Source organism: Acipenser ruthenus, chromosome 46 (assembly GCF_902713425.1).
Source record: "Acipenser ruthenus chromosome 46, fAciRut3.2 maternal haplotype, whole genome shotgun sequence".
Classification (NCBI taxonomy): domain Eukaryota; kingdom Metazoa; phylum Chordata; class Actinopteri; order Acipenseriformes; family Acipenseridae; genus Acipenser; species Acipenser ruthenus.
Genome location: NC_081234.1, coordinates 3653608 through 3681544, shown reverse-complemented (window position 1 = coordinate 3681544; position 27937 = coordinate 3653608). Strand labels below are relative to the sequence as shown.

At 40.1% G+C, this 27937-nt stretch overlaps 1 protein-coding gene across 1 annotated transcript in view; it reads left to right on the top strand.

Annotated features, from left to right (window-relative positions):
* LOC117397703 (RING finger protein 122) overlaps positions 1-24474 on the top strand; it is a 57379-nt gene extending 32905 nt beyond the window's left edge. Inside the window, exons 3-6 of the mRNA XM_059013631.1 lie at positions 10144-10189; positions 11038-11079; positions 13138-13220; positions 21717-24474. Of these exons, the coding sequence (XP_058869614.1) occupies positions 10144-10189; positions 11038-11079; positions 13138-13220; positions 21717-21831 (286 nt within the window). The 3' untranslated portion in view covers positions 21832-24474. The remainder of the gene's footprint in view (positions 1-10143; positions 10190-11037; positions 11080-13137; positions 13221-21716) is intronic.
* Positions 24475-27937: the final 3463 nt, after the last annotated feature.

The following is a 27937-nucleotide window of genomic DNA, read 5'->3' as shown; positions in this document are numbered from 1 at the left end:
CCTAGCACTCTTAGCCAGCCCTGTATTTTCAAACCACAAACTATATGTCATATATAAGCCTATAAAATTAACTAATTGTGCTTTATAAAGTTGAATAAAACCTGTTGAATATTTATTATTATTATTTATTTCTTAGCAGACGCCCTTATCCAGGGCGACTTACAATCGTAAGCAAATACATTTCAAGTGTTACAATACAAGTGATACAATAAGAGCAAGAAATACAATAACTTTTGTTCAAGCAAAGTACAAGTGTGACAAACCACAATTCAATAATACAGCAGATAATAGTGATAGTGACATCAGGATATGATTAAATAGTGATAGTTACATCAGGATATGCTTAAATACAAAGTATTACAGGTTAAACACTTGGCAGATTACAGTATTCTGAAGTACAGGATTAAATGCAGTAAAATAGGGGGCAGATGAGAGCAAAATAAAGCACATTTACATGAAGGGTGATAGTGTCCCAGGATACAAACAGAGGAGTTCTACAGGTGCTCTTTGAAGAGGTGAGTCTTAAGGAGGCGCCAGAATGTGGTCAGGGACTGGGCAGTCCTGACATCTGTAGAAAGGTCATTCCACCACTGCGGAGCAAGGGTGGAGAAGGAGCGGGCTCTGGAGGCAGGGGAGCGTAGCGGAGGTAGAGCTAGTCTTCTAGTGCAGGCGGAGCGGAGAGGTCGAGTGGGGGTGTAGGGAGAGATGAGGGTCTGGAGGTAGCTGGGTGCAGTCTGGTCAAGGCATCTGTAGGCTAGTACAAGAGTCTTGAACTGGATGCGAGCGGTGATCGGGAGCCAGTGGAGTGAGCGGAGTAGTGGAGTAGCATGGGCAAAGCGAGGCAGAGAGAACACCAGGATGAGCTGGAGCGGACGGGTGGCGGATGCAGGGAGGCCAGCCAGGAGGGAGTTGCAGTAGTCTACGCGGGAGAGTACCAGGGCCTGGACCAGGAGCTGGGTAGCATTGTTGGTGAGGAAGGGTCGGATTCTTCGGATGTTGCTCAGGAAGAATCGGCAAGTGCGTGCCAGAGTGGAGATGTGCTGGGAATAAGAGAGGCAGGGGTCCAGGGTGACTCCAAGGTTCTTAGCCGAGGAAGAGGGAGAGAGTGTGGTAGATTCCAGAGGAACAGAGAGAGAGATTAGAGGAGGGGGGAGGAGGAGGGAAAGAAAAGGAGGTCAGATTTAGAGAGGTTGAGTTTGAGGACATGCGAGTGCATCCAGGAGGAAATAGCAGACAGACAGGTAGAGATACGGGAGGAGATGGTGGAGTCAGAGGTGGGGAAGGAGAGGAAAATCTGAGCATCATTAGCATAGAAATGGTATGAGAAACCATAGGATGCGATGAGGGGGCCCAGGGAGCGGGTGTAGAGGTGTAGGAGAGGACCCAAGACTGACCCTTGGGGGACTCCAGTTAAGAGAGGGTGAGGTGTGGAGGTTGCTCCACGCCAGGTTACCTGGTAAGTGCGGTTGGAGAGGTAGGAGGAGAACCAGGCCAGAGCAGTGCCAGAGATCCCCAGGTCAGCAAGAGATGATAGTAGAATAGAGTGATCAACAGTGTCAAAGGCAGCAGAGAGGTCGAGGAGAATTAGGACAGAGGAGAGAGAATAATGTTATGTCAATCCTAAAATTCAAAACATTTGGCCATAGCTGTCTATCTAAAGAACAGTCGATCCGATTGTGGTGAAACAGTATTGAGAGTCAGAATCAGTATATATGGGGCAGCTGTTAGTCTATCTTTCTGTCCACCCATATGTCACACTTTATATTTTTTTACGTCTAGATTTAGAACTTCTTATCTATGATGAAACCTGGAAGGACATTGTTTACCAGTAAGACTTTACCTGTGCATGTGGTGGATGTAGTCATGGTGATCAATTTTGATGGCTCTAATTTTGTATTTACAGCCGAAGGAATTAGACAGAAAACACACAAACAAAAATTGCCTTTGTGTCATTATTTCTTTCATATATTTATGGCAAATGTGTTGACTGCCATATGTATAGATATATAATGTGTTATGTAGATGGCTCACAAAAGTAAATTTTGTTCATGTTATATGAAACCAACACATTTTTCATAGATTCCTTCTTCAATTTCAGTATCTCCCATATGATATTTATAATGCATATTTGTATTTCCTGCATGCAGTACCTTACACTTTTCTCTATTAAATGTCATTTGCCATGTGTCTGCCCAGTTCTGAATGCTTTCAAGATCATTTTGAATGACCTTTGCTGCTGCAACAGTGTTTGCCACTCCTCCTATTTTTGTGTCGTCTGCAAATTTAACAAGTTTGCTTACTATACCAGAATCTAAATCATTAATGTAGATTAGGAATAGCAGAGGACCTAATACTGATCCCTGTGGTACACCACTGGTTACCTTGTTCCATTTTGACGTTTCTCCTCTAATCAGTACTTTCTGTTTTCTACATGTTAACCACTCCCTAATCCATGTGCATGCATTTCCTTGAATCCCTACTGCGTTCAGTTTGAGAATTAATCTTTTATGCGGGACTTTGTCAAAAGCTTTCTGGAAATCTAAATAAACCATGTCGTATGCTTTGCAATTATCCATTGTCAGTGTTGCATCCTTAAAAAAGTCAAGCAGGTTAGTTAGTCAGCATGCTTTTAGGAAAGGGAGATTGTGTCTGTCTCCCAGGATGTTGTTACCATATAGGTAATTTTCTATTTTGGGTCTTATTATAGTTTCCATAAGTTTACATATAATAGAAGTTAGGTTTATTGGTCTGTAGTTTACCTGGTTCGGTTTTGTCTCCCTTTTTGTAGATCGATATAACGTTTGTTATTTTCCAGTCTGTCGGTACAACCCCTGTGTCAAGAGACTGTTGCATGAACTTGTTTAGCGGTTTGTAAATAACTTCTTTCATTTCTTTGAGTACTATTGGGAGGATCTCATCTGGCCAAGGGGATTTGTTTATTTTAAGAGCTCCTAGTCCCTTTAACACTTCTGCCTCTGTTATGCTAAAGCTATTTAAAACTGGATAGGAACAGGTCAACATGTGGGGCATGTTGTCCTCCTTGGTCAAAACTTGTGAAAAGTAATCATTTAATATATTTGCTATTTTTTTCTCTTCATCTATGATTTTGCCGTTTGTATCTCTTGGACATTTGACCTCGTCTTTGAATATTCTCTTGCTGTTATAATATTGGAAAAACTATTTTGAATTGGTTTTATCCCCCTTAGCAATGTTCATTTCTATCTCTGTCTTTGCCTTTCTACCTTCCTTTTTGACTTGTGTTTACAGTTCCAAGTACTGTTTCTGTGTACTTTGTTCTGTGCACAAATTTAATAAAATCTTTTAGATAGGTGATCAGTATGCGCTTCAAAGCAATCCGTGAAATAGAACACCTTTGTAAATGAGGCCTCAGACTCAATAGGTAACTCTAATCAAATAAATAAGTTACATAAATATATTAAACCACCCCAAATATCCCACAAAACATATGTCAAAGATATTTATTTTAGTATTACCACATATTCTACCATTGAGTGTTTTTTATAGATAAGAATGAAGTCACAAACCCTCTGTGGTCATATACGTCTTAATTTTTATTAATTAAATTGTTTCCATGTATTCTAGAAATACTAAAAGAAACTGTTGAACATCTGTCTCAAACATTGAAGACATTTAAAAATGAGTACGCAAAACATTTGTCATTGAATTCATTACGTTTATTTGAGCATTTCTAAATTTTATACCATGTTTTATAACAAATCCCATACTATGTTTATTATTGGCTCTTGTTAGGACTGAAGTCATTGTATTTTGTATCTTGCTCATAATTTTACTGTAATTTTTTATATGTATTTTTTGTATACAACTGTAAGTCGCCCTGGGTAAGGGCATCTGCTTAATAATAATAATAATAATAATAATAAATAAAATACGCCAAAACATTTGAGTGCAGTAATTTCATCTTGGGGCTAGTGCTCTCTTGGTTTTTATGTTCTCATAAGCGTTGATGCAGTGACAGCCTTATTATGTACAGTTGGGTGTACATAATTCCTTATGTAATTATCATAATAATAGTGTTAGCCTTCCTTTCTCTCTCTAGTATAGAAGCAGGCAGGCAGGGATTGCTGAGAGAGTATAAGCTAACATCCTTTCCTCCAAGGTCAGAGATGTGCAGCGCTGCTCTCTGACAGCCTCTGTAAATACAGCACTTCCTCCGACCTTAACTACTTCCGAACTCAAACAATAGGGAGTGTAAGCGAGGAGATCTTATCACTGCTGCTGCTGCCCCCCCCCCAATCCCTCAAGTTATTTTTGGACTTGCTGCTTTGACTAACTGTGGAACTGTGTATTAAAAAACATAAAAATAAAAAATACTGTATTCTACAGTAGGCTCCGAGTGGGAGTCTTTCTTTTTTAATATTTAGCAATTGTAATGTAAAAATAACAAATACTATTGAAAAGGAAATAAGTCTTTCTTACCTCATATGATGAACTCCACACACAAAATGAACTCCCAGTCTCCATTTTACCTGGTCAGGAGAAACAAACAGATCTCTTACCCAGTGGTCATTGTGATATAGTCCTTTTCGGCACCAAATCCGTGTCCCTCCTCCATAAAACCAGACTTCACTTCCCGATCACTGCACACATTTCTCCTGTTTTCATAGGGGCAGTGGACTGCCGTGTAAGCACAGCGTATAGTGTCCAAGTGTTTAAAATAAAAGGTTTCTTCCTTGCAGGAGGGGTCCTTTTGGGTTAAAAGTTAATTTTTAGCATTTGTTTTGTTTTGGTGGTCGGGCACTGCAACGATGGCAGCGCCCCGAGAATTTTCTAGCACAGTAATGGGGGACCCGGCACAGCTAGACTGGCCTCTGCCCTGAAAAGAAGAAACTTAGTATGTATTAGATATACAGGGGACATTGACTATGTCCAATCAAGAGAGTTTGTTGGAAGAAGACTGTTGAAAGAGTCGCTGGGTTTCTCACCAAGATAAGTATTTGGCCTCATCCACCTGTCAGCAACCAGAGAATTTTACATCAGCTTAAAAATACCATAATACCTGGATCAATTCTGTAAAAGACAGCAAGAAGTCAAAACACCACCAAAATTGAATAATTTCCAGGTCATCCCAGTATCCCAGCCTGAGGTAAGAACCGTGTCTGTGTTTTTTCTGAAATTTAAAGTGTTGACGTATATTACATAAGAAAGTTTAAACGAGAGGAGGCCATTCGGCCCATCTTGCTCGTTTGGTTGTTAGTAGCTTATTGATCCCAGAATCTCATCAAGCAGCTTCTTGAAGGATCCCAGGGTGTCGGCTTCAACAACATTACTGGGGAGTTCGTTCCAGACCCTCACAATTCTCTGTGTAAAAAAGTGCCTCCTATTTTCTGTTCTGAATGCCCCTTTATCTAATCTCCATTTGTGACCCCTGATCCTTGTTTCTTTTTGGAGGTCGAAAAAGTCCCTTGGGTCAACATTGTCAATACGTTTTAAGATTCTGAATGCTTGAAACAGATTGCTGCGTAGTCTTCTTTGTTCAAGACTGAATAGATTCAATTAATTAAGCCTGTCTGCATATGACATGCCTTTTAAACCCGGAATAATTCTGGTCACTCTTCTTTGCACTCTTTGTAGAGCAGCAATGTCCTTTTTGTTGCAAGGTGACCAAAACCGAACACGATATTCTAGGTGAGGTCTTACTAATGCATTGTAAAGTTTTACCATTACTTCCCTTGATTTTAAATTCAACACTTCTCACAATATATCCGAGCATCTTGTTGGCCTTTTTTATAGCTTCCCCACATTGTCTAGATGAAGACATTTCTGAGTCAACATAAATTCCTAGGTCTTTTTCATAGTTCCCTTCTTCAATTTCAGTATCTCCCATATGATATTTATAATGCACATTTTTATTTCCTGCATGCAATACTTTACACTTTTCTCTATTAAATGTCATTTGCCATGTGTCTGCCCAGTTCTGAATGCTTTCTAGATCATTTTTAATGACCTTTGCTGCTGCAACAGTGTTTGCCACTCCTCCTATTTTTGTGTCGTCTGCAAATTTAACAAGTTTGCTTACTATACCAGAATTTAAATCATGAATGTAGTTTAGGAATAGCAGAGGACCTAATACTGATCCCTGTGGTACTCCACTGGTTACCTCGCTCCATTTTGAGGTTTCTCCTCTATCTAATCAGTACTTTCTGTTTTCTGCATGTTAACCACTCCCTAATCCATGTGCATGCATTTCCTTGAATCCCTACTGCTTTCAGTTTGAGAATTAATCTTTTATGCAGGACTTTGTCAAAAGCTTTCTGGAAATCAAAATAAGCCATGTCGTATGCTTATCCATTGTCAATGTTGCATCCTCAAAAAAGTCAAGTAGGTTAGTTAGACACGATCTCCCTTTCCTAAAACCATGCTGACTGTCTCCCAGGATATTGTCACCATATAGGTAATTTTCCATTTTAGATTTTATTATAGTTTCCATAAGTTTACATATAATAGAAGTCAGGCTTATTGGTCTGTAGTTACCTGGTTCGGTTTTGTCTCCCTTTTTGTGTTAAGAGACTGTTGCATGATCTTGGTTAGCGGTTTGTAAATAACTTCTTTCGTTTCTTTGAGTACTATTGGGAGGATCTCATCCGGCCCAAGGGATTTGTTTATTTTAAGAGCTCCTAGTCTCTCTAATACTTCTGCCTCTGTTATGCTAAAGTTATTTAACACTGGATAGGAACAGGTCGACATGTGGGGCATGTTGTCCGTGTCCTCCTTTGTAAAAACCTGTGAAAAGTAATCATTTAATATATTTGCTATTTTTTTTTCTTCATCTATGATTTTGCCCTTTGTGTCTCTTAGACATTTAACCTCCTCTTTGAATGTTCTCTTGCTGTTATAGTATTGGAAAAACATTTTGGAATTAGTTTTGGCCCCCTTAGCAATATTGATTTCTATCTCTCTTGGCCTTTCTAACTTCCTTTTTGACTTGTGTTTGCAGTTCCAAGTACTCTTTCTGTGTACTTTGTTTTTTGTCTCTTAAACACTGTAAAGTGCCTTTTTTCGCTGAATATTTTTTTTAATTGATCTATTAAACCATTTTGGCCATTTTGTTTTAGATTTAGATTTGTCTACTTTTGGGATGTAATTGTTTTGCGCCTCTAGTACTACATTTTTAAAAAAAACAGCCATCCTTTTTCTGTGGATGTTTTCTCTATTTTAATCCAATCTACTTCTGTTAGTCTCTGTTTCATACCTTCATATTTTGCTTTTCTAAAATGGTAAAACTTAGCTTTAGTCATTACTTTGAATTAACACTAATCATGGGCTACCTTACTCAGTAAATCTATTCTTTATCTTAGTCACCCTTGTACACATACTGTGAGTCATAGTGAGTTAATCTTTTGACATCCATGCTAGCAGATATACATGTGACTGACATAATGCAACGTATAAAATATACAATTCATTGTTACCAGTACAGCCTGACATCTGTATAAATATTTAATATGGAATTGAAAATGAATATTCTGTGATTTAAGGCAAGATCTAGTGGTACTCTCTGAAACTTTGAGCTGTAACTCTGACACGAGTCAACATGTTGTGATTCATAACTGATTTGGGCTCTCAAATAGTTTTTCTGTTCCTTGTCCCTGTTCTTCCATTTAATATCGTTGCCTCATTCAAATTTGGAGTTTTAAAACTGCATTTTCTTGACTTTGCATTCAGACATTTAAGGTGACCACTTTATTTGAATTTGCTAAATTACCTTTATCATGTTGGCAAGCTATTGTAAAGCTGCAGTGTCAGCTACAGTTCGGTCTGTTTACTGCATTATAAGGAGGCTGTGTGGTCCAGTGGTTAAAGAAAAGGGCTTGAACCAGGAGGTCCCCGGTTCAAATCCCACCTCAGCAACTGACTCATTGTGTGACCCTGAGCAAGTCACTTAACCTCCTTGTGCTCCGTCTTTCGGGTGAGATGTATTTGTAAGTGACTCTGCATCTGATGCATACTTGGCAAGCTATTGTAAAGCTAGTCTCTGTAAGTTGCCATAGATAAAGGCGTCTGCTAAATAATAATAATAATAATAATAATAAGCTTCTGTGGGGGAAAAGAACACACCTTGTATCCAGTGCCCTAAAGGTAGTTTCAGCTGCAGACACACACACACACACACACACACACATCCATCCCTCCTAAAGCAACCTCTTGACTTTGTATAGACAGGTATACATCTGCAAGCTCTGCTATAGTCCAGGAGGAAATGAATAACCTTCCTAAATATCACTAGTATGTGAAAGCTGTTTTTAAATGTGATCGCTTTTAACGTGAAACAAAGGCATGCATTAGTTTCTCAGCATCAGATACAGAAATAATTTGGTCTAAGTTTGGCTATATTTCTCAATGGTAAAAAGATACTTTATTAACTTCCCTAATATGAGTCTCAGTGAGAGATCAGGATCAAAGATGACCCCCCCCAAAAAATTCTAGTTTAAGTTTTGATGGGTCAAGCTCATGTAATCCCACCTTTCCTTTTTAGTTGGTTCTGTGATCCCACTAGCATAAACGCTGTTTTATCTGAATTCAACATTAGAAAATTTTGTGACATCCAATGCCAGGCAGGCAATTCATGGCTTTAGGGACAAATATAGCTGGGTAATCAGCATAGCATAGCATAACAATGGAAGTTCACTCCTTGTCTGCAGATAATGTCACCCAACGATAGCATATATAATGAAAACAACAAGAGACCTAGAATGGAGCCCTGTGGAACACCACAGACATCCTCTGATAATGCTGATTTTCCCTCCCCAATAGAGACAAACTGAAACCTATCAAAAGATAACATTTGAACCAGGTCAGGCCAGACAGTCCCACTGTGCATTCCAGACGATTCAGTAGGATGGAATGGTCTACAGTATTAAAGGCAGCACTTAGATCTAGAAGAATTAATACTGATGGAAAGCCTGGGTCAGAGTTTATCAGCAGATCATTCACAACTCTGACAAGGGCTGTCTCGGTGCTATGTGCAGCACTATTACAGATGTTGTCAAGTAAAAATGTATTATTTGACTACCATTTTACTGTAATTGACTTTTTAACCTATCCATTTTACTTGTTTTTCAGTCTAATAAGGCATTGCCTTAGATTATGCCTGGGAATGCTTTCCCTTGTCAAGTTTAATATGTTTTTATTTTTTGTATTTGGACTAATTTGGCTTTGCAAAGAAAAAAAGAGCAGTTGATTATATTCTAGCTCGTATACAGTAGTATCATGACACTAAGCGGAGAGGTGTTTTGTGCAAGACAGTTTAATATGGAATGTGACGGAGAGCGAATGAGTCCTAGTTAACAAATCTCCCCCCCGACCTGTGAGGGCGCGGTATAACAGGAACGGTGGGCCTCATACTGGATGGTTTGGCAGTTCATACTAGGGTTAGGTCGGAAGCTGGCCATCCAGGAAGGGGGCGGAGTCACCAATACCAGAAGTCATCACCCTAGTACGGTAAGCGATGTGTCAGTCATGGATTGGAGGAGACGTGATTGAACCAGCTGTCGGAGGGGGCGTGACTAAGGGTATTTCAGGGGAGGTGACGATACAATCTGTTCCTTTGTTAAGTTTATGAAAGGACCTGTAAAAGAGTGAAGCGAAAAAGAACCATGGGTGTTTCGTGTTGTGTTGTTTTGTCGTATTAACTAATATTTGTTTGTCATTATTAGACAGCTAAACTATCCGGGAGCTGGCACTACAAAGCCAGTATTAAACCCAGGCTGCACTGCACCATTGTTCACCACTTGCACAAAGAGCACTCACTACTGGATTATGTGATTGTGTCTGTATTTTTGTGTGTCTTATTTAGTGTCTTATTATTTTGGGACTGAACCCCGTGGTTTAACTGAGCGATACACATTGGTGTGTCGAGCCAGTTATTATTATTTATCAGCCAATAAAGAGCTGTTTAACCGTGAACTGTGTTGGTTCAAGTGATTCCTGAGCACTGCATCACCTCTACACCTGCGTGCTACAAACCACGTTGCCATAGGAAGGCAATATTATCTTAAGGGTAGAGACAGGAACTACAGCAGTCAATACGTAGATCATTTTTGCAAATAAGCCACAGTGCAGCCTAAGTGGACTGCAATAAATATCCCTCTCTTTCTGTTTCAGTAAACTCAGACACCAGGCACAATGTGAGAGATTCGGATACAAGGAGGTATGTAATTTATTGTAGTGTGTCTTGAAACTGCTCCCTCTCAAAAGAACCTTCTCCCTTTGCAATGAGGGGGTTTTTGATAGACAGTCCTTTGGAGCAAAGGGTTGGTAAGTTTTGTCTTCCCTTTGTACATTATGTAAAGGTGCAGTACGCACACACACAAACACTGTTTAAAAAATAAAATAAAAATAATAGTTTGTGATTTATCACAAACCTATATTTGACAAGCCTTGCCCCCTAGATTACAGAGGTATTGTGTAACCTCTGTCGTCTTAATCATGTAAAGGTGCGGTTTTAAAAATAGTTTATATTTCAGGTTGGTTTGTATTTTCAGAAAAAATAACAAGTTTACTGCGCTGTGTTTACTTTTCTTTCTACACAGTGAAGGGCTTTTGTCCTAAAGGTCTTGAAATATTTTCTTTGTTAATAATTTAAACCTGTTACGTACATCCAAAAGTGTTCATTTATATATACATATATCTTTTAAACGTCAGCACCATCTGCTGTGTATTGCCAGAAAAACAAAAATAAACTCAATCCAAAGTGATAGATCACTTGGTGCCGCTGGCTCGTCTATAAAAACACTTTAGCTAAAATATAGCCTATTATGAAGCCTAGCCTATTATGAAAGCACAGTATTTGATTAATTCAGAATGACTGTGAACATCATAAAAAGGTAACAAGACATTTTAAAAATAACAAGAAAATAAAATGTGAAAGTACTTGCTCTCTGATGTACTGATATGAAATTAAGAACTATATCTGCTGCTAAGTGTTATTTGAAATATACTGTAAATATCTCAAATAGAAATAGAATATATAATTTGGCAGTCTTTGTTTCCCCCTAGGTTGTATTGAAAGGAGATGCAAAGAAGTTAAATCTGCATGGGGTAAGTGCTTCTAAACATGTGAAGAAACAATCGGCCTTGATCACTGTCACTACTAAATAAAACCGCTGCCTGGCTAGTTCTCGGTTTCAACTCTAGTTCCTCTGCCCTGTTCCCCAGTTCACCATTTTAAATAAGGTTCTCAATTTGTCTTACCTGGTTAAATTACATCATATTGATGGGGCAGATGGCCACTCTTCGTTCGTAACTTTTCTTAATGTAATGAGACTTTTTAATATTGGGATATGCAGCCATATTGTAATGAAACTTTATAAAGTTCTCCTAAGAACAGTTTATCTGTATCTCAGTCATGGGTAAATACAATTTATTATATGCATTTCACACTTATATCAGGACTTCTAAAGGTTTAAACTGCAAACTGGATTGCATTAAATGTTCATTAAAGAATACAGCCCCGGAACAATACAGTAGGATTTGGAGTGTCAGGGGTTCAAGATGGTCATACTTACTGGCACTACTCATGGGGTCAGGATTTGTTTGCAACTTACACCTTGACAATCCAAACTAGGTGTTTGTTTTAATGAATGTGTTTTTTTTTTTTTTTATATTAAATACAGGTGCACTCCACTTATAACAGAGTTCCGTTTACAACATATTGAGGAGGCATGCTCCTGCCAAACATGGGCTTTAATGGGGAATTACTCTGGTTAAAACAGACTTGTTTATAACGTATATACTGTTTTAATATGTACAGTTTTCCTGTTCCACAGGTAGATATTTTGCGCAAATAAGGTACATCCGACAAATGACAGTCACGGTGACAGTTGCTGTTTACTTTTATTCTTCTATGTTTTTGTAGGCACAGTCGTTGTACGGTTTAAATGTATAACGTTGTGGCAATGTGCCCCGCCCCTGTGTGCATTTCTGTGTTGTATGTTGCGTGTGGTGTGTTAATTTTGGTGTATAGATATTGCTGCACGGGATATAAATTGGTGTGTGCAGCACGAGTTATTTAAAATGTATAATTGTATTTAGGCACGGGGATTGCATTTCCCTTCACTGCATTTAAAGTACTTGATATGTGAGCACGGGGTTTTCACAGATTAGTTCACATGCTGGGATTCAGGTGAATAATTAATTAGTAATTGAATCCCAGCACAATTGTATATATAGATGCACGTTTCATTCACTTGGGGTTGTGTGTTCAGGGCGAAGGAACGGGAGAGAGTGAGGAGAGAAATAAAAAGCAATTGCTACGTGGTACGTGTTTGTTAGTGTCTGTTTGTTTTGTTTGTCTGTTTATTTTGGCTGCAAGTGCCGTATCCTGTTTTCTGTTTAAACCTTTTATTTTACAATAAACTCACTGAGCGCAATAGCATCTAAGTTTCACTGCAAGCACTGCCTGTCTGTGTGTGATTCTTTCTGACCTGACATCATCCCTGTACCTAGCCTGTCACAAACGTATACAATTTTAATTACATTTAGCGAAAATATAAATTCATAAAATGGTACTACTTCTTACATTGTACGGCCCATAAGCTTTCTTGTATTGTTTATATTTAAGGTACTTCTGTTCACAGTTGCATACTACTACAGTTAAAAAGTACTGATTTCCATTGCCCCTTGGAGTCTGTTATAAGTGGAGGGCACCTGTATTACATTTTATTATCAGGCTCCCCTTGTATAATTAATTCTCTCCAATAATATACACTTACATATTTTTTATAATCATAATAATAAGTATGAATTGGAGACTGAAATGTAGATTAAAGTGCTTGCTTTGAACATCATACACATTTTCAATAAAATAGTTGACATTAATGTAGTTTTAAAGTTATCTTTATATTGTTATTGAACATTGTTTTTCACATAAGTATTCTACTAAAGAATTTACAATGCCAGATACTAGTTTTCAGAACATTTGAAGATTAAGGGAAGATCCCCATAAAACAGGTAATTTTTGGTTAATGTTTATTAAAATGTTTATTGTGTTTAGGTTTATTTTTGTGTTCTGTTTTAAATCTTTTCAGCCACAGTAATAATGATTTTGTCCCGGTATATTTTCTCTCTGCTCTCTCTGCTCTCTCTGCTCTCTCACAGCAAACCTGTGCTGTTTGCCTTGAAGATTTCAAAGTGAAGGATGAGCTGGGAGTGTTGCCATGCCAGCATGCCTTCCACAGGAAGTGAGTAGCCAATCAAAATGCACAGTCGGCCTAGTTTTCATGGGTTTATGAAGGCTTTGTAAACTTGTCTCTAGGGTAGTGTGTTTAGGCTGTAAGACAGATCAGTGCTATTCCTTAAGCCCCCGAGTGACTCCTTGTAAAGGCACGACCATATGGTGTGCAGGGAGAGACACTGGGGGACCAGCGTTTCGCTATATAATCCTTTTGGAATTGGGAATTTTTACTCCCTTAACCCTTTCAATCAATCAAGCAATCTTTATTTTTGTAAGCGCCTTTAACGAGGGCCGCCACAAAACGCTTTACACAGAAAAAAAACCACCTGCCCCCTCCCCTAAAACCCTCCCTCAAGTCCCCTACTGTCCTCCCATCCTTGACGGAGGGTTGGGGAGCATTCATGACGGGACTGACCCAGCGATAGGGAACCCAGGTGCAGTGGATGGGGTGTTGCGAGTGCAGGCAGGCGACCAGTCGGCTGCTGCCCCAGGCAGAGGTGCAAGCCCAGGTGACCGTGTAGCGACGTCTGGGCTACCAAGGGGAGCGGAGCAGGAGCCCAGGTGACCAACTGTGTCTGGTGTGGCCATGACCTGGGAGACAGGCCCAGCAACCATAGGTCCAGACATGAAGGTAGGGTGTTGAGGAATCCAACCCCAAGGCGCCGGGCTGTGGCACAGCGGTGGTGGTCGGGGCTGTGGTGGAGGTGGTCTCCTCACCTCCCTTTCTCTGTAGATGGCCGCTCCCTCTTCCTGGGCTCCGGCCACAGAATCTCAGACAGAGAAACTGCCGCTTGTCGAAACAACACATCCCCGGGCAGTGACGTGCAGGCATCCCTGGGCAGTGATGTGCAGGCATCCCCATGCGGCGAACTGGCATCCCCAGATGACCGCAAGCAGGCGAACAGGTAGTCCCGGGTGGCGACGCGCAGGTGACCCCGGGCAATAGCGAACAGATATCCCTGGACGATGGCGAACAGGCCTCCCCAGGCATTGCAAGCTCGGCAGCCCTAGGCAGTGCAGGCTTTGCAGCCATATGCGGTTCAGGGCAGGGCAGGAGCGATCCCTTGGTAGGCGACGGCCAGTGTGGACCCTCGGTAGGCGACGGGAGGTGACGGCAGCAGTGGACCCTCGGGAGGTGATGGCAAGAGCTCCTCGTCTCCCTCTGGTGGTGGATGCGGGAGCAGCAGGTAGTCTCTCTCTAGTGATGGAGGCACTGATGCGCAATTTTAATTTACAAATAAGCAAAAATAAAAGGTTTGCACAAAAATAACACAAACCAAACAGAAACAAAAAGGCACAAGAGCCAAAGTAAACAGTTAAACAAAAACACTAATGTCAGGTTGGGCATTCGCCTCCACTGATCACTATACATCTAAACCAGCTCCCTCTTTAATGAAGCCCTGTGCTCCCCATTTATAGGATGCGGCGGCTCCCAATTAGCACCACTTGTTCAGTTAGGAGCAGCTATGATTAATTACTAATTGAATCTCGGCAAAGCTGTATATATAGAGGCACGAAGCACTTCCTCGGGGTTGTGTGTTCATGAGTGGAGAGGAGAATAAAAGTAAGAAAATAAATAATTGATAATTAAATAAGAGGTCTGGGTCACAAATTACACCTATGTTTTGTATTTCTGTTCTAAAATCGGTACAAAGACTGTCAAGTACAAAATCAGACAAGTGTATATACTTGTATTATTTCTGAGGTCCCAATATCATCAATTCTGTTTTGTCTGAATTTAGCATTAGGACGTTTTTAAACATCCCATTTTTGTTGTATTCAAAATATTAGCAGCAGATCCATCACCCTGCTTGAGGGACGGTAAAGCTGAGTATCATCTGTGTAACAATTAAAATTAACTCCATGTCTATGAATAATATTACCCAATGGTAGCATATAAAGAGAAAACAGAATTCGGCCAAGAGTCGAACCATGTGGGACCCCATGTGTAACCATTGATAAAAAAAGATGTCTCCTCAATTTTAACAAACTGAAACCTGTTAGAGAGATAGGACCCAAGGACAGGACCACCATATTTCAAACAGTGATAACTAGTGTCAAAAGCTGCACTTAAATCCAGTAAAACAAGAACCGAAGGTGAGCCCATGTCAGAGGACCACAACACATAATTTACCACTCGAATTAGTGCCGTCTTAGTGCTATGATAAGGCCTAAAACCAGACTGAAATTTCTCAGCAATGTTCTGTGCGGTAAGAAATCGTTAGGTTACTTAAGAACATAAGAAAGTTTACAAACGAGAGGAGGCCATTCAGCCCATCTTGCTCGTTTGGTTGTTAGTAGCCTATTGATCCCAGAATCTCATCAAGCAGCTTCTTGAAGGATCCCAGGGTGTCAGCTTCAACAACATTACTGGGGAGTTGGTTCCATACCCTCACAATTCTCTGTGTAAAATAGTGCCTCCTATTTTCTGTTCTGAATGCCCCTTTATCTAATCTCCATTTGTGACCCCTGGTCCTTGTTTCTTTTTTCAGGTCAAAAAAGTCCCCTGGGTCGACACTGTATATACCTTTTAGGATTTTGAATGCTTGAATCAGATCACCGCGTAGTCTTCTTTGTTCAAGACTGAATAGATTCAATTATTTTAGCCTGTCTGCATACGACATGCCTTTTAAACCCAGTATAATTCTGGTTGCTCTTTGCACTCTTTCTAGAGCAGCAATATATTTTGGTGGTCACTTTAACTGTATTAACCCTTTGCGGTCCATTGTCGGACTGGGTCCGACATTGCAATTATTCCTCACAGGTCCTTTGTCGGACTGGGTCCGACATCATTATAGCAATGCAATAAACAGGTGTTTAGTCGTTTTTTCTCCGGAAAAAGCCGAGAAAACCATTCATTTGCCGAGTGGGAGCGACAGGAGCCGAGACAAGTCGAAACAAAAAAAAAAAAAAAGGCGTATCTCATGAATAGTCATACATGGTATCAGGTATCAGATAACGAGGGAGGTCGTAAGTAAACAAGTTGGCTGACTGAATCAGCGCACAGAAAACACAGACATTTGCAGAGCTTTTTTGAGATGTTATAGTAATAAAATAATGACTTGGATCGCATTATTGAGTTTGGTGATAAAACGAGTGATCCGGAGATGATCGATCGGTATGTACGACTATTATTATTATTATTTATTTCTTTGCATATGTGAAAGCTATAGCGAATGAAAGGGTGGGGCGGGGCTGGAGATGCCTAGTGAGTGCTTTGTTGATATGCAGGGCCATTTAAACCCGTATGACTGTGAAAAAAAAATACTTTTAAACAGCGCGTATAAAATTAACTGCGCGTGTGAAAATTAATTAGACCTGGCGTGCCTGACGCGCAATTAATAAATGGACCGCAAAGGGTTAAGTGACCACCTGTCTAACGCGACCAGCGACCACAATTCTCCTACCCATCAACAGACTCAAACCTGTATTACGCACAATTATATAGGGCTATTTTTATAAGAAAAATATGGTTTTAAATGGTACGTCCTAAATTCAAAGGAATACGGTAACCATTTTAGCGGTCTTTTATCCGTAATCATAAAACAGCACTGTCTTGTAAAGGAAGAGAGAAAACATGGAGAAACAAAAGGTCCTCCCTAGATGACGGAATTAAAGTTATTAAACTTGTAAAGACAGTAAGTGCCAGAAAAACTGCGGAACAATTCGGCACTAGAAAGACGCAGATACAGCATTTTGAAACTGAAAGAACTAGGGCTTGAAGTTTTAGGTTTTTATTTTTGTTCATGTGACCATGTTTTGAGCCGATTTCAATATCTTAATTAAACTGTTAATTACTAAACAAAGTCGCTTCTTTTAACTTTGATGTCCTTACTGACTTGCTGATTATGTTTCCCCTTTATTTTTCGAACACAAGAGCAAGCAATGACATTAATCACTTTCCCCAGATGTTACTTTAACTTGCATTTCATTCTTGCATTTGCCTGGGAACTAGGTAGCTTCCAATATGTCAGTTTCGTGTTGTTCTTTCCTGCTAATTTAACAGAATGTTCTCATAATTAGGATGTAGCAGCTTAAGACTTGAAGGAAAACCCTTAAAAGGAAAATAAACTCCAAAAAATTCAAGCCATACTTTGAGTATTAAAACAATGTGCGGTAATCGAAAAAGATCTTATGCTTATGCTGGCGATGGTTTCAGGATGTAATGAATCAACACGTACCTGAAAGGCAGACACAGACATTGAAATTTGCAAAGGATTTAAAACATTTTGTGTGACCGAGACAGGCAAGCATTCATTACTTTCACAAAATAATTTTTTTTGTAAATGCATTATCTTAATGAATGTTATTAAATTACATACTTCCTTTTGTTCATATTACATCTTCTGGCTTTTAGTGTATGTAAGACATACATAATTACAGGAAAGCATGTCAGAGAAATATAAAATTAATAAGTTATGGGTCCTATTTTGAGAGACCATCTGTGTTAAGAGAACACTAGTAGACTGTCCCTTGAGTGGTCTCTTTATACAGGTTTGTACGGTGGCCCTGAAGTGCAAAACACAAGCAAATAAAAAAATACAGACAAACAAAAAAATGTGTACCTGCAATTAAAAAAAAAAACTTACCTGCAATTAAAAAAACTACTGCAAATACAAAAAACAAAACACGCCAGCATCTTAAAATGTGTGTACAAACACAAAAAAACGCTTACATCTTAAAATTTGTGTACAAACACAAAAAAAAGGCTTACATCTTAAAAAAACAGCACCAAACAAATCAAATCCTATAACGGAAATGACAGACAAGTGGGCGGGTATTTTAAGATGCTGGCGTTTGTGTATGTATTTACAGTCGTTTTTTTAATTGCAGGTACACATTTTTTTGTTTGTCTTTATTTGCTTGTGTTTTGCACTTCCGGGCCACCGTAGGTTTGACTGTAGTTCTTTTAAAAGTGTAGTAGGAATGGGATCTAATGTACATGTTGTGGGTTTTGTATTTTTAACTGTCACGCCCAGCTCTTGTTCACGCGTCAATAAAAAATGCTCTATTATATTACACTGTCTTTGAGGACCGTGATGGTGTATACACGATCCTACTGAAGGTGTCTTTGAGGACCGTGATGGTGTATACACGATCCTACTGAAGGTGTCTTTGAGGACCGTGATGGTGTATACACGATCCTACTGAAGGTGTCTTTGAGGACCGTGATCTGGTAAACACAATGAAAAATGCACTTCATTTTATTGACTTACTGGGCTACCATATTTTGCCATACAGGTCGGAAACACGTATTATTGGATAGAAGAGGGATTACTTCCCTTTCAAGTATGAAATGTAACCATTACCGAATGGGTGTTTACCTGAATAGATCTATCAAAGCTGCTCGCAGAGCTTGTGACGCGGTCATGCCCGCCCCCGAGGGCATAAGAGAACTGCATACACGGACGTCAGCATCATGCTTCCTTTCAGAGAACTGAATCTGACGGGAGTGTGTTTTTACAGAAACATGAGCACAGCTGCTGGGCTCAGCAGCTCTGTGTTGACCGAGATACGTGCTTTGGCTGAGATTGCTTGCGGTCTCTCCCACAGTATCTCGTTGCTGTCTTGGTGACTGCTTGCAGCACTATTATGAAGGCTGTTAGGGTGCTAACAAGTAGGCTTCCCTCAGTCTCATACTCGTACTGACAGTGTGATTTTGCCAGAAGCATCCCTGCTTACTGCTTCCCATGGTAACGCGAACAGAGTAGACCCGTACCGAGGTCACTGACCTGCTCCGTTCCCGTACCATCTAAACAAGGAACGAGGTTACCGCACTGGTACCGTACCGTACCGACCTGGTGGAAGTCGCCGAACCGGTACTGAACCAACCAGTTACCATCCTGGTACTGTTACATTTCAAAACTCGGTACCGTACTGTACCGACCCGGCTCTAAGGTACTGAACAGACCTATACCGTTCCGGTTCCGAACTCGGTACTGTGCCGACGGTATCATACCATGCCGAGGGTACTGTACTGTACTGACTCGACGCCAAGGCACCAAACCAGTACTGAACCGACCCTGCACCGTTTTGGTACCACCCCAATTCCATCCCGGTACTGTACCGACTCGGTTCAAAGTCACCAAACCGGTTCCCAATTGTGGTACCATACCTAGTCCAGTACCAGAGTACTTGGTTCGGGCCTTGACCCACCCCGTGGTTGTTTGAGCAGACTGAAGCAGCAGCTATAGATTACTGTACACTGCATTGCTCCTTGCATCATGCCTGTGTTTTATCTCTGTGACATATGCAAAGCCAGTCTGCCAATTGAGGATAAGCATGGTTGGTGCACTTGCTGCCTGGGGCCAGAGCATGCCAAAGAGGCACTAATTAACCGCAGTTTCTGCGAGTTTTGTCCAAGTTTCTCAAGGCGCACGCTGGAGAAATGTGTGTCTCGCAGCTCTGCAGCGCGCTCAGTGTCCATTACATGGTGTGCTCCCCCATTACCCATTAGGTAGCTGTGCCCTCTCCACTTAGCTCTGTGCCAGGGGAGAGCAGGCGACGTGCCCGGGGAAATGCAGAGCTATTGCGTGAGCGCGTGACTCCGCCTACCCCCCCCCCTCCGTCTCCTTGCGGCACCTAGGGGCTACTAGCACAGTCTGACAGCAGGAGGTAGGCGAACAGGAGCTGGTATCCCCCTCTGAGGAGGTGGAGGCAGACAGCACATACCCTGCGGTTAAGCTCTCCTTGTCACCAGAGCTTCTGCTACTGATTATTATTATTATTATTATTATTAGAGGGATTCTGAAGTGTGCTTACTGAGCCGGTGCGTTCGCACAAGGCTAGGTAATTACAACTGCATACTAGTAGCCTACCAGGCCTGTTTGTTGAAATCGCTTTTGGAGAATCACAGACCCTCACCACAGCAACAAGAGCTGTGTTTGGTGAACAAAAATTTGCTCTGTGTCTCCATATTGAACGGGTAGGCTGTGGGCAGGAACCTGGCTGCTTTGATAGCTGCAAGAAGGCAGCTTTGGCTTTCCCAGACACGCGTGCCTGATTTGGATAAAGCACTGCTGTAGATACCACCACCACACCGGGGCATACCTTTGGTCCTGCATGGATGAGATGCTGCAGAGCTCTCACCACACATGGAAGTCCACAAAGGAGCTGGTGCATATGCTTCCCAAGCGACCACCCCCTGTGCGCAAATCACCTGCAAACTGGTGCCCAAGGCCCCAGCGGCCTCATAGACCGGAACAGCCGGCTGTAACTGTGGCCAGAGGTTGTTTTCATAACCAGGGCTTTAACAAGTTCCCCTGCCAGGTGCAAAAACAAAAGCCCCAGGCTAAGCCACAAGCCCAGCAGCAGCACTAGGAGTTTGCTGCCACAGGCCCAGTTTGCTGTCAGTGCACCACGGACACCATAGTTGCTTACTACTGTTCAGACCAGCTATTCTCTGCAATACAGGCACAGTCCCCCTCCCATTCGGGGCTTGACTTCAGTATTAGTCATGGACCCATGTTATTGTTTCAGGAGGTGACAGCTCTGCTGCATAATCAGGCTATTTGCATGATAGATCCTCTCCACTTTAAGGAAGAGTTCTATTCCAGGTACTTCCTGGTGCCCAAGCGGGATGGTGGCCTCAGACCAATCCTCGACCTCAGACAGGTCAACCTGTATCTGAGTCGAAGGAGGTTCAGAATGTTGACTATGCAACAGCTGTTCCAATTCCCAGTTCCAAGATGCCACTGTGAAAAATAGATTTTCTGTGAGTCAAATACAGCCCCAGAAAAAAACCCTGGTCCTGTGGGAGCATCCCACTGAAAACGTTTGGTCCTTAAAGGCAAGACATTTCAAACTGCCTAAACGACCCAGTTCAAGGTGTAACCTCAAAAACGCATTTACAATGGTGTCTCTCCTGTAAAAGTATGACTGTGGGGTGTGCCAGGGAGTCAGTCAGGGGACTGCAGATTCCTAGCTGTACAAAGTCGGTGGTCTTCGCTGGGGATTCTAGAGGGAGTGTCGCATTGGCTCTGGTGCTAGAGAGGTTAAACTGTCAGGGGCTGTTTCTCCGAATCGCTCGACAGCGGACCTACTGTGAGCTCAGGTGGACATCTGCATGGCTGGCCTCTGGATGTAAGAGGCAAATGGCTTGGTCATTGGATCAGAGGACACCCCCTGGCTTTCAGTTTTCATGAGCTGTTGTGGGGAGTTTTTGCAGTGACGGAACGGAATTGGACATTCTTAATTGTGGAGAAAACAACATTTGTTCTGTCGTTACCTTTTAGAATATATATACCTTCTCTTACGCTGCCTTTGGCTCTGGACATCTAACCGTCTGAAATGTAAATTATCTAGCAGGTAATGACACTTATTAGGTGGGTCAATAAATCCTCCCAGTTGGAAGACCCAAGATGGATTAAAATAAAGATGTCTATTTAGATCCACCACTGTTGAGATCGCGAACATGGACCCCACTTACTGATGCTTAAGTGTGAATTATTCTGTTGGCGGGGGCTGATGTGTATACTGACTTGCCTTGTCTTTGTTGTTGCAGGTGTTTGGTGAAATGGCTAGAAGTTCGCTGTGTCTGTCCAATGTGCAACAAACCTGTAGCTGGAACTACAGAGCCACACCATGGCATTGGGGTGCTTCTAGATGAACTGGTGTGAATGGAAATTGTGACTAACACTAGACTAGACCACATATTTAATTCAAAAAGAAGATTGCAATACTTGACTGTTCACATTCCAGTGCATGATGAGGTGATGATGAGGATGATGATAGTGCTGTTGCTGTTGATCTCGTCTTGGATATTCTTGAAGTCAAGTTGAAGCAGTGGTTTAATCTGTGACACTGATGGAAGATATGAAAAGTCAAAAGGATGGTTTTTGAGCTGCAGCTGGCGTTATCTTCAGTGATGTTTTTACTGAACGTAGAGTGAGGACAACTTTTTGCTAAATAAAAATGGATAATACCCAAATAGAAGCAACCTAAATTTTAAAATGTTAAAAGCAGAAATTTATAAATTATACTCAATGTGTTTTTTGAGTAAGGGCTAAATTGTTTTTGGTTTAATGGAAAGAATGTCAAATGTTAATATTTTATTAAATCAATTTTCAGGTTAATAGAAATATTATTACTACTACGGCATATACACCAATTTGTGCATATGGTTTTCTATATCTAGCGGTGGTTTTCCTATTGAGTCAACTGTCAATAAGGGATTAGCTCAGTTGATCACCTAAATAAATAGTGAAGGACGCCCTCTCTGGCTCCAGTAAGGCACAGTGCTGGCAGAGTCTTTACATTTTTTTGTTGTTATAAACCTGTTTTTTCATGGATGTTATTTCCCTGTATTTTGGATGTATCTAGTAATGTAACAAGTGGATTCATAAGGGGGGGATTATTATAGAGTTAAAGGGTGGCAGTATTTAGATCATTAAAATAGACCCCTACATTGTTTTTGTAATTTTGGAGGATTAAGCATGTTGTAAATACTTGGTATATTAACGTTTTGTAATTTCCTAACCCTGGGGGAACCCAAAGCAGCTATTACTTCCCTTGATTTAACACTAGAAGCCCGCGACGGTCATTTTGACGAAATTTGGTTTTAAAAAATAATTTTCTTCGGTGGTGTAACACATATGGGGCTGTGCGTTCCTGTACCTTTCTGTCCGTATGTATTCAATATTCTCACAAAGCATGAAAACGGGAGTGCAGAAATAAAGGAGATATATTACATTATACCTAAAAGCCGCAGGAGCAGTCACATTGACGGCCACACATAAAACAATTGTATTTATTATACAGAACGGTATTCTACTTTATTATTTTTATTTACCAGTCTGCAATGTGTTTAGCTGTAATTCGATTAGTCTCTACTCTCTGCCTGAGTGAATGACTGACAGTCTATATTGTTTTTCAATCAGCCTTGTGAAAGGCTGGCACCTGCTTGCCACCTGCACTGCTTTGGTCAGTCAATTAGCAGCGGGACTAGTGAAAATAAATACCAGAGACCGTGGAGTTTTACAAAGCAACAAAATATGAAACTGATGTCTGGATCAGATGGCACGGAAGTATTCTGTGAAAGCTGGCTCTCGACGGTGGCCTGTTCAGGTGTTTTACAATGTATTGGGTACTTTACAAAGAATGCACAGAGCTGAATTTACCAAGGAGAGAATATATTTTACAGTTAGCACAGGAACTTCGCAAGAAGCATTTGGAACAGAGGGAAACTGCCAAGCGTGTACCCACAGCTGAAGCTGGCAACCGCGCTAAGAGACGCCAACGCCAGGTTGGCAAGTGCAATAAAGATAAAACTTTGAACAGCTGTGCCCTGAAAGGCAGAAAGGCGGCGTGGAGAAGTGCATTCTCTTACTCAAGGTAAAGGGATACCATTTTGTCAAAACAAGAAAAAATGAAAAATAAATTAGACTTTGTTTTATAACTTGTGCTGTGCGCTTCTGTAAAACGTTTTCTTCTAAGTTTATCTACGTTGTTCACTTACTTTTGTGAACCGATGTCTGTTCAGATGTTTATTTACTTACATTTTCTTGTTTTGATTTGTAAAATAAATGTTTGTGTGTGTATATATATATATATATATATATATATATATATGTGTGTGTATGTGTATATATATATATATATGTGTGTGTATATGTGTATATATATGTATATATATATATATATATATATATATGTGTGTATGTGTATATATATATATATATATATTGTAAAAGAAACTCACCCACTCGGGTTCGTTGCCCCTTTAAAAACTCGACCCAGCACACAAGAAGTAGATTTTTCCAGCGCTGACGCGCTATTTTTTTAATATACACAAAATAAAACAAAACAAAAACCTAACTCCGTCTTGGAGCGCTTACTAAACAGGTACTCCCTGACTACCTCGCAGGACGGCTAAGCCGTTTACCTGTCGCACACACGAAAACCCAACACTTACTTCCCACGACTTTTCAGACGCAGAGCACCTTCATCTGCCTCTCTCTATCCAGCCGTCTCGAGCAGACTGCCTGCTTCCCTTTTAAACCCCCCCACCTGGATCTAATTCCCCCAATAACGCCCAGGTGAGGATGATAATCAATAATGAAAATTAAACTAAACAATAAAACAATTACGAAATCAATTAGCAAATTAAATGAAACAGTAAAGCAACACAAATCAAACAAAAAGGTGCATTTTCACATGTTTTTTTTTTTTTCTTTTTCTTTGCAGGGAGGTTTTAACCCCCTCCCTGCCGTCTCTCACAACCCGCTATATTACAATATGTATATATATACACACACACCTGACTATATGCCTACAAAATCCCTGACTTTGTGCAAGTGTACCTAGAAGAATTGATGCTGTTTTGAAGGCAAAGGGTGGTCACACCAAATATTGATTTGATGTAGATTTTTCTTCTGTTCACTCACTTTGCATTTTGTTAATTGATAAATATAAACTATTAACATGTCTATTTTTGAAAGCATTCTTACTTTACAGCATTTTTGAACACCTGCCTAAAACTTTTGCACAGTACTGTGTGTAATTATATATATATATATATATATATATATATATATATATATATGCTTCGGTTTTTCAGATGTTTATGTAACATACTCAATAAATAAAAAATAAAAAACTATTACATATTACATCAGACTGTTTCTCCATTCATTATACTCTTTACAGTGTTTTGAATACAGCCGTCAGAAAGACTGCTGCGGGGCTTCTAGGTATGAGTATATCTCTGGGCCTTCTAATGTTAAAGTGTTGAATTTAAATCAAGGGAAGTAATATTAAAACTTTACAATGCATTAGTAAGACCCCACCTATTGTGTTCAGTTGTGGTCACCACGTTATAAAAAGGATATTGCTGCTCTAGAAAGAGTGCAAAGAAGAGTGACCAGAATAATCCCGGGTTTAAAAGACATGTCACATGCAGACAGGCTCAAAGAATTGAATCTGTTCAGTCTTGAACAAAGAAGACTATGAGGTGATCCGATTCAAGAATTCAAAATCCTAAAAAGGTATAGACAATGTCGACCCAGAGGACTTCTTTGACCTGAAAAAAGAAACCAGGACCAGGGGTCACAAATGGAGATTAGATAAAGGGGTATTCAGAACAGAAAATAGGAGGCACTTTATTACACAGAGAATTGTGAGGGTCTGGAACCAACTCCCCAGTAATGTTGTTAAAGCTGACACCTTGGGATCCTTCAAGAAGCTGCTTGATGAGATTCTGGGATAAGTAAGCTACAAACAAGCAAGATGGGCCGAGTGGCCTCCTCTCATTTGTAAACTTTCTTATGTTCTTATGTCTAATTTAGCAGCCTCTCCTGTTGGAGGTGTGGGTTAGCTACTCTCATCACATATGAAATCAGTCCATTCAAATTCAAAAATGCTTTATTGGCATGACGGGAGTGCTCAGGTATTGCCAAAGCTTTTATAATACAAAACAGAAATAATAAAACAGAAATAAAATCCAAAATAAATAAAGTCCAAATCACACAAAACCACATGCTGACAAACTTGGCTCTTTTTTATAGTGGTTAAGATGTTTGCTTGTGGTAGTCACAGGTTCACACCCAGCCTCCACGCAGTTATAATTAACTTTCTCTTAGTGGGTGGAAGCACATAAACTTGGGGTTGCACTGAATATTCGACTAGTCAAATAGTTTAATTGAAAGGTGACAGTTGACTTTAAAAACTGGAAGTCGACTAAATCGCACATCGTGATTGTGAAGTAATTGCAAAGTGTGTGGTTTCAGATGGACGGAAGTGTATTTGCGTTTGCAATCTTAACATATACATTACATTTTAGAACATTAATAAATAGTTTGTTTTTGTGGAGACTAGTCGACCTTATTCGACCACGTTTATCTTAACTATTTGACTGACAAATTAGTAGTCTTTCTACACCTGATATTAAAAAGTACCATAAGTAGGGAAGCATTCATATTACTATTTATTTCTTAGCAGACACCCTTATCCAGGGCGAATTACAATTGTTACAAGATATCACATTATTTTTACATACAATTACCCATTTATATACAGTTGGGTTTTTACTGGTGCAATCTAGGTAAAGTAGCTTGCTCAAGGGTACAGCAGCAGTGTCCCTCCACCTGGGATTGAACCCACGACCATCCAGTCAAAAGTCCAGAGCCCTAACCACTACTCCACACTGCCGCCCCATATAAGTAATCAAACAAATTACACAGTAATTATTTGCCATCGTTTCCCACACATTTGATAATTTTAGCGTAGTGTGTGGCAATGGACTAGAATGCTAAAGTCCTTGGGTTTTAAGAGCAGATGCTTCTGCCTGCAGACTCCCTATTTCCTTATTCATTAATGTGCTTTTCAACAAGCTGTCAAACACAGTGCTTCTGTAGAGGTTAGGGTAAAAAGACAAGAGTTTACTTCGGATAGGAGGCATGTCTGCATTATAAAGAATATTATTGTTCCGAAACAGAGACACTACCTGCAGTATTACAAACGTTTCTAAATGATAAGGATGTTAATATTTGCATGTACTGTATTTAATAACATTTACAGTGTTGCATGTTGTACATACTATTTTGTATATAGGACATTTTTTGACATTGCTGTTTGAAATATTCAAAGATTTTGTACACAGTTTTTTTTTTTTTAATTTTATTTAATTTATTTTTTTTTAATAAATATTTATTAAAACTGGTCATGTCTTTTTTTTGTAAAGCAGCACCAGCGGTTTACTGTGAACAATACATGATCATCTCTTGGCTAGTAATCAGGCCTTTCTTCACCTGTCACCAGATATTGTATATCACTGAGACCCATGATGTATTATTATTATTATTATTGAGTCATTTAGCAGGCGCATTTATCCAGAGCTACTTAAAGACGCTAGGGGGTGAATTATGCATCACAACTGCTGCTAAATAGTCACTTATAACCTTGGTTTTACATATTATCCGAAGGATGGAGCACAAGGAGGTTAAATGACTTGTTCACGGTCATACACAATGAGAGTGGCTGAGCTGGGAATGAACCTGGAACCTCCCGGTAACAAGCCCCTTTCCCTAACCACTGGACCGGTTCTACTTGTGCAAATACTGTTACTTTATCACCTCCTTCCCTGCAAAGTAGAAAGAAGGCCTCACTATATTCCACTATAAAGAAAAAGATAAAAACTATGTTAATCAATATGGTTCTGCTAAAATAATATTAAATAGATAGATAATATAAAAAACAAAATAAATAGTTTTATTACCCGGAATGGGCAGTTAAAGGTGGGTTCTTTCAATAGTGTTATGTTGTTCTCACTTAGTTGTATTGTGTGTATCATTGTCATACTCTTTGCAGCTTCGGAACCCCGTGCTCAGGACGGTTTTGTCTATACAGCTGTTTATTGCACGGAATGAGCAGTTAAAGGTCAGTTTGGTGGGTTTTTTCAATAATGTTATGTTGTTCCCACTTAGTTGTATTGTGTGTATAATTTTGGTCGTCTTTGCACCTTCGGAACCCAGTGTTCCCGGGAACTTTTTGGTGATAAAAAGGGTTCTGGCTGAGAACAGGTTAATGACAGTGCATTATTAATCGGTTCTGATTGTTAATATTCTCCCCATATGTCTAACTTTTTATGCTGTTTTTAAAAGCAATTGAATTCATTCAAGTTCCGTTCCGGCTTTTACCCCCCCCAGTATTAGACTTGAGTTGAAAACAAAATAATCGGTTATAAATGAGTACTATCATTTTCCACGAACGAGCAGCTTACACTTTCGT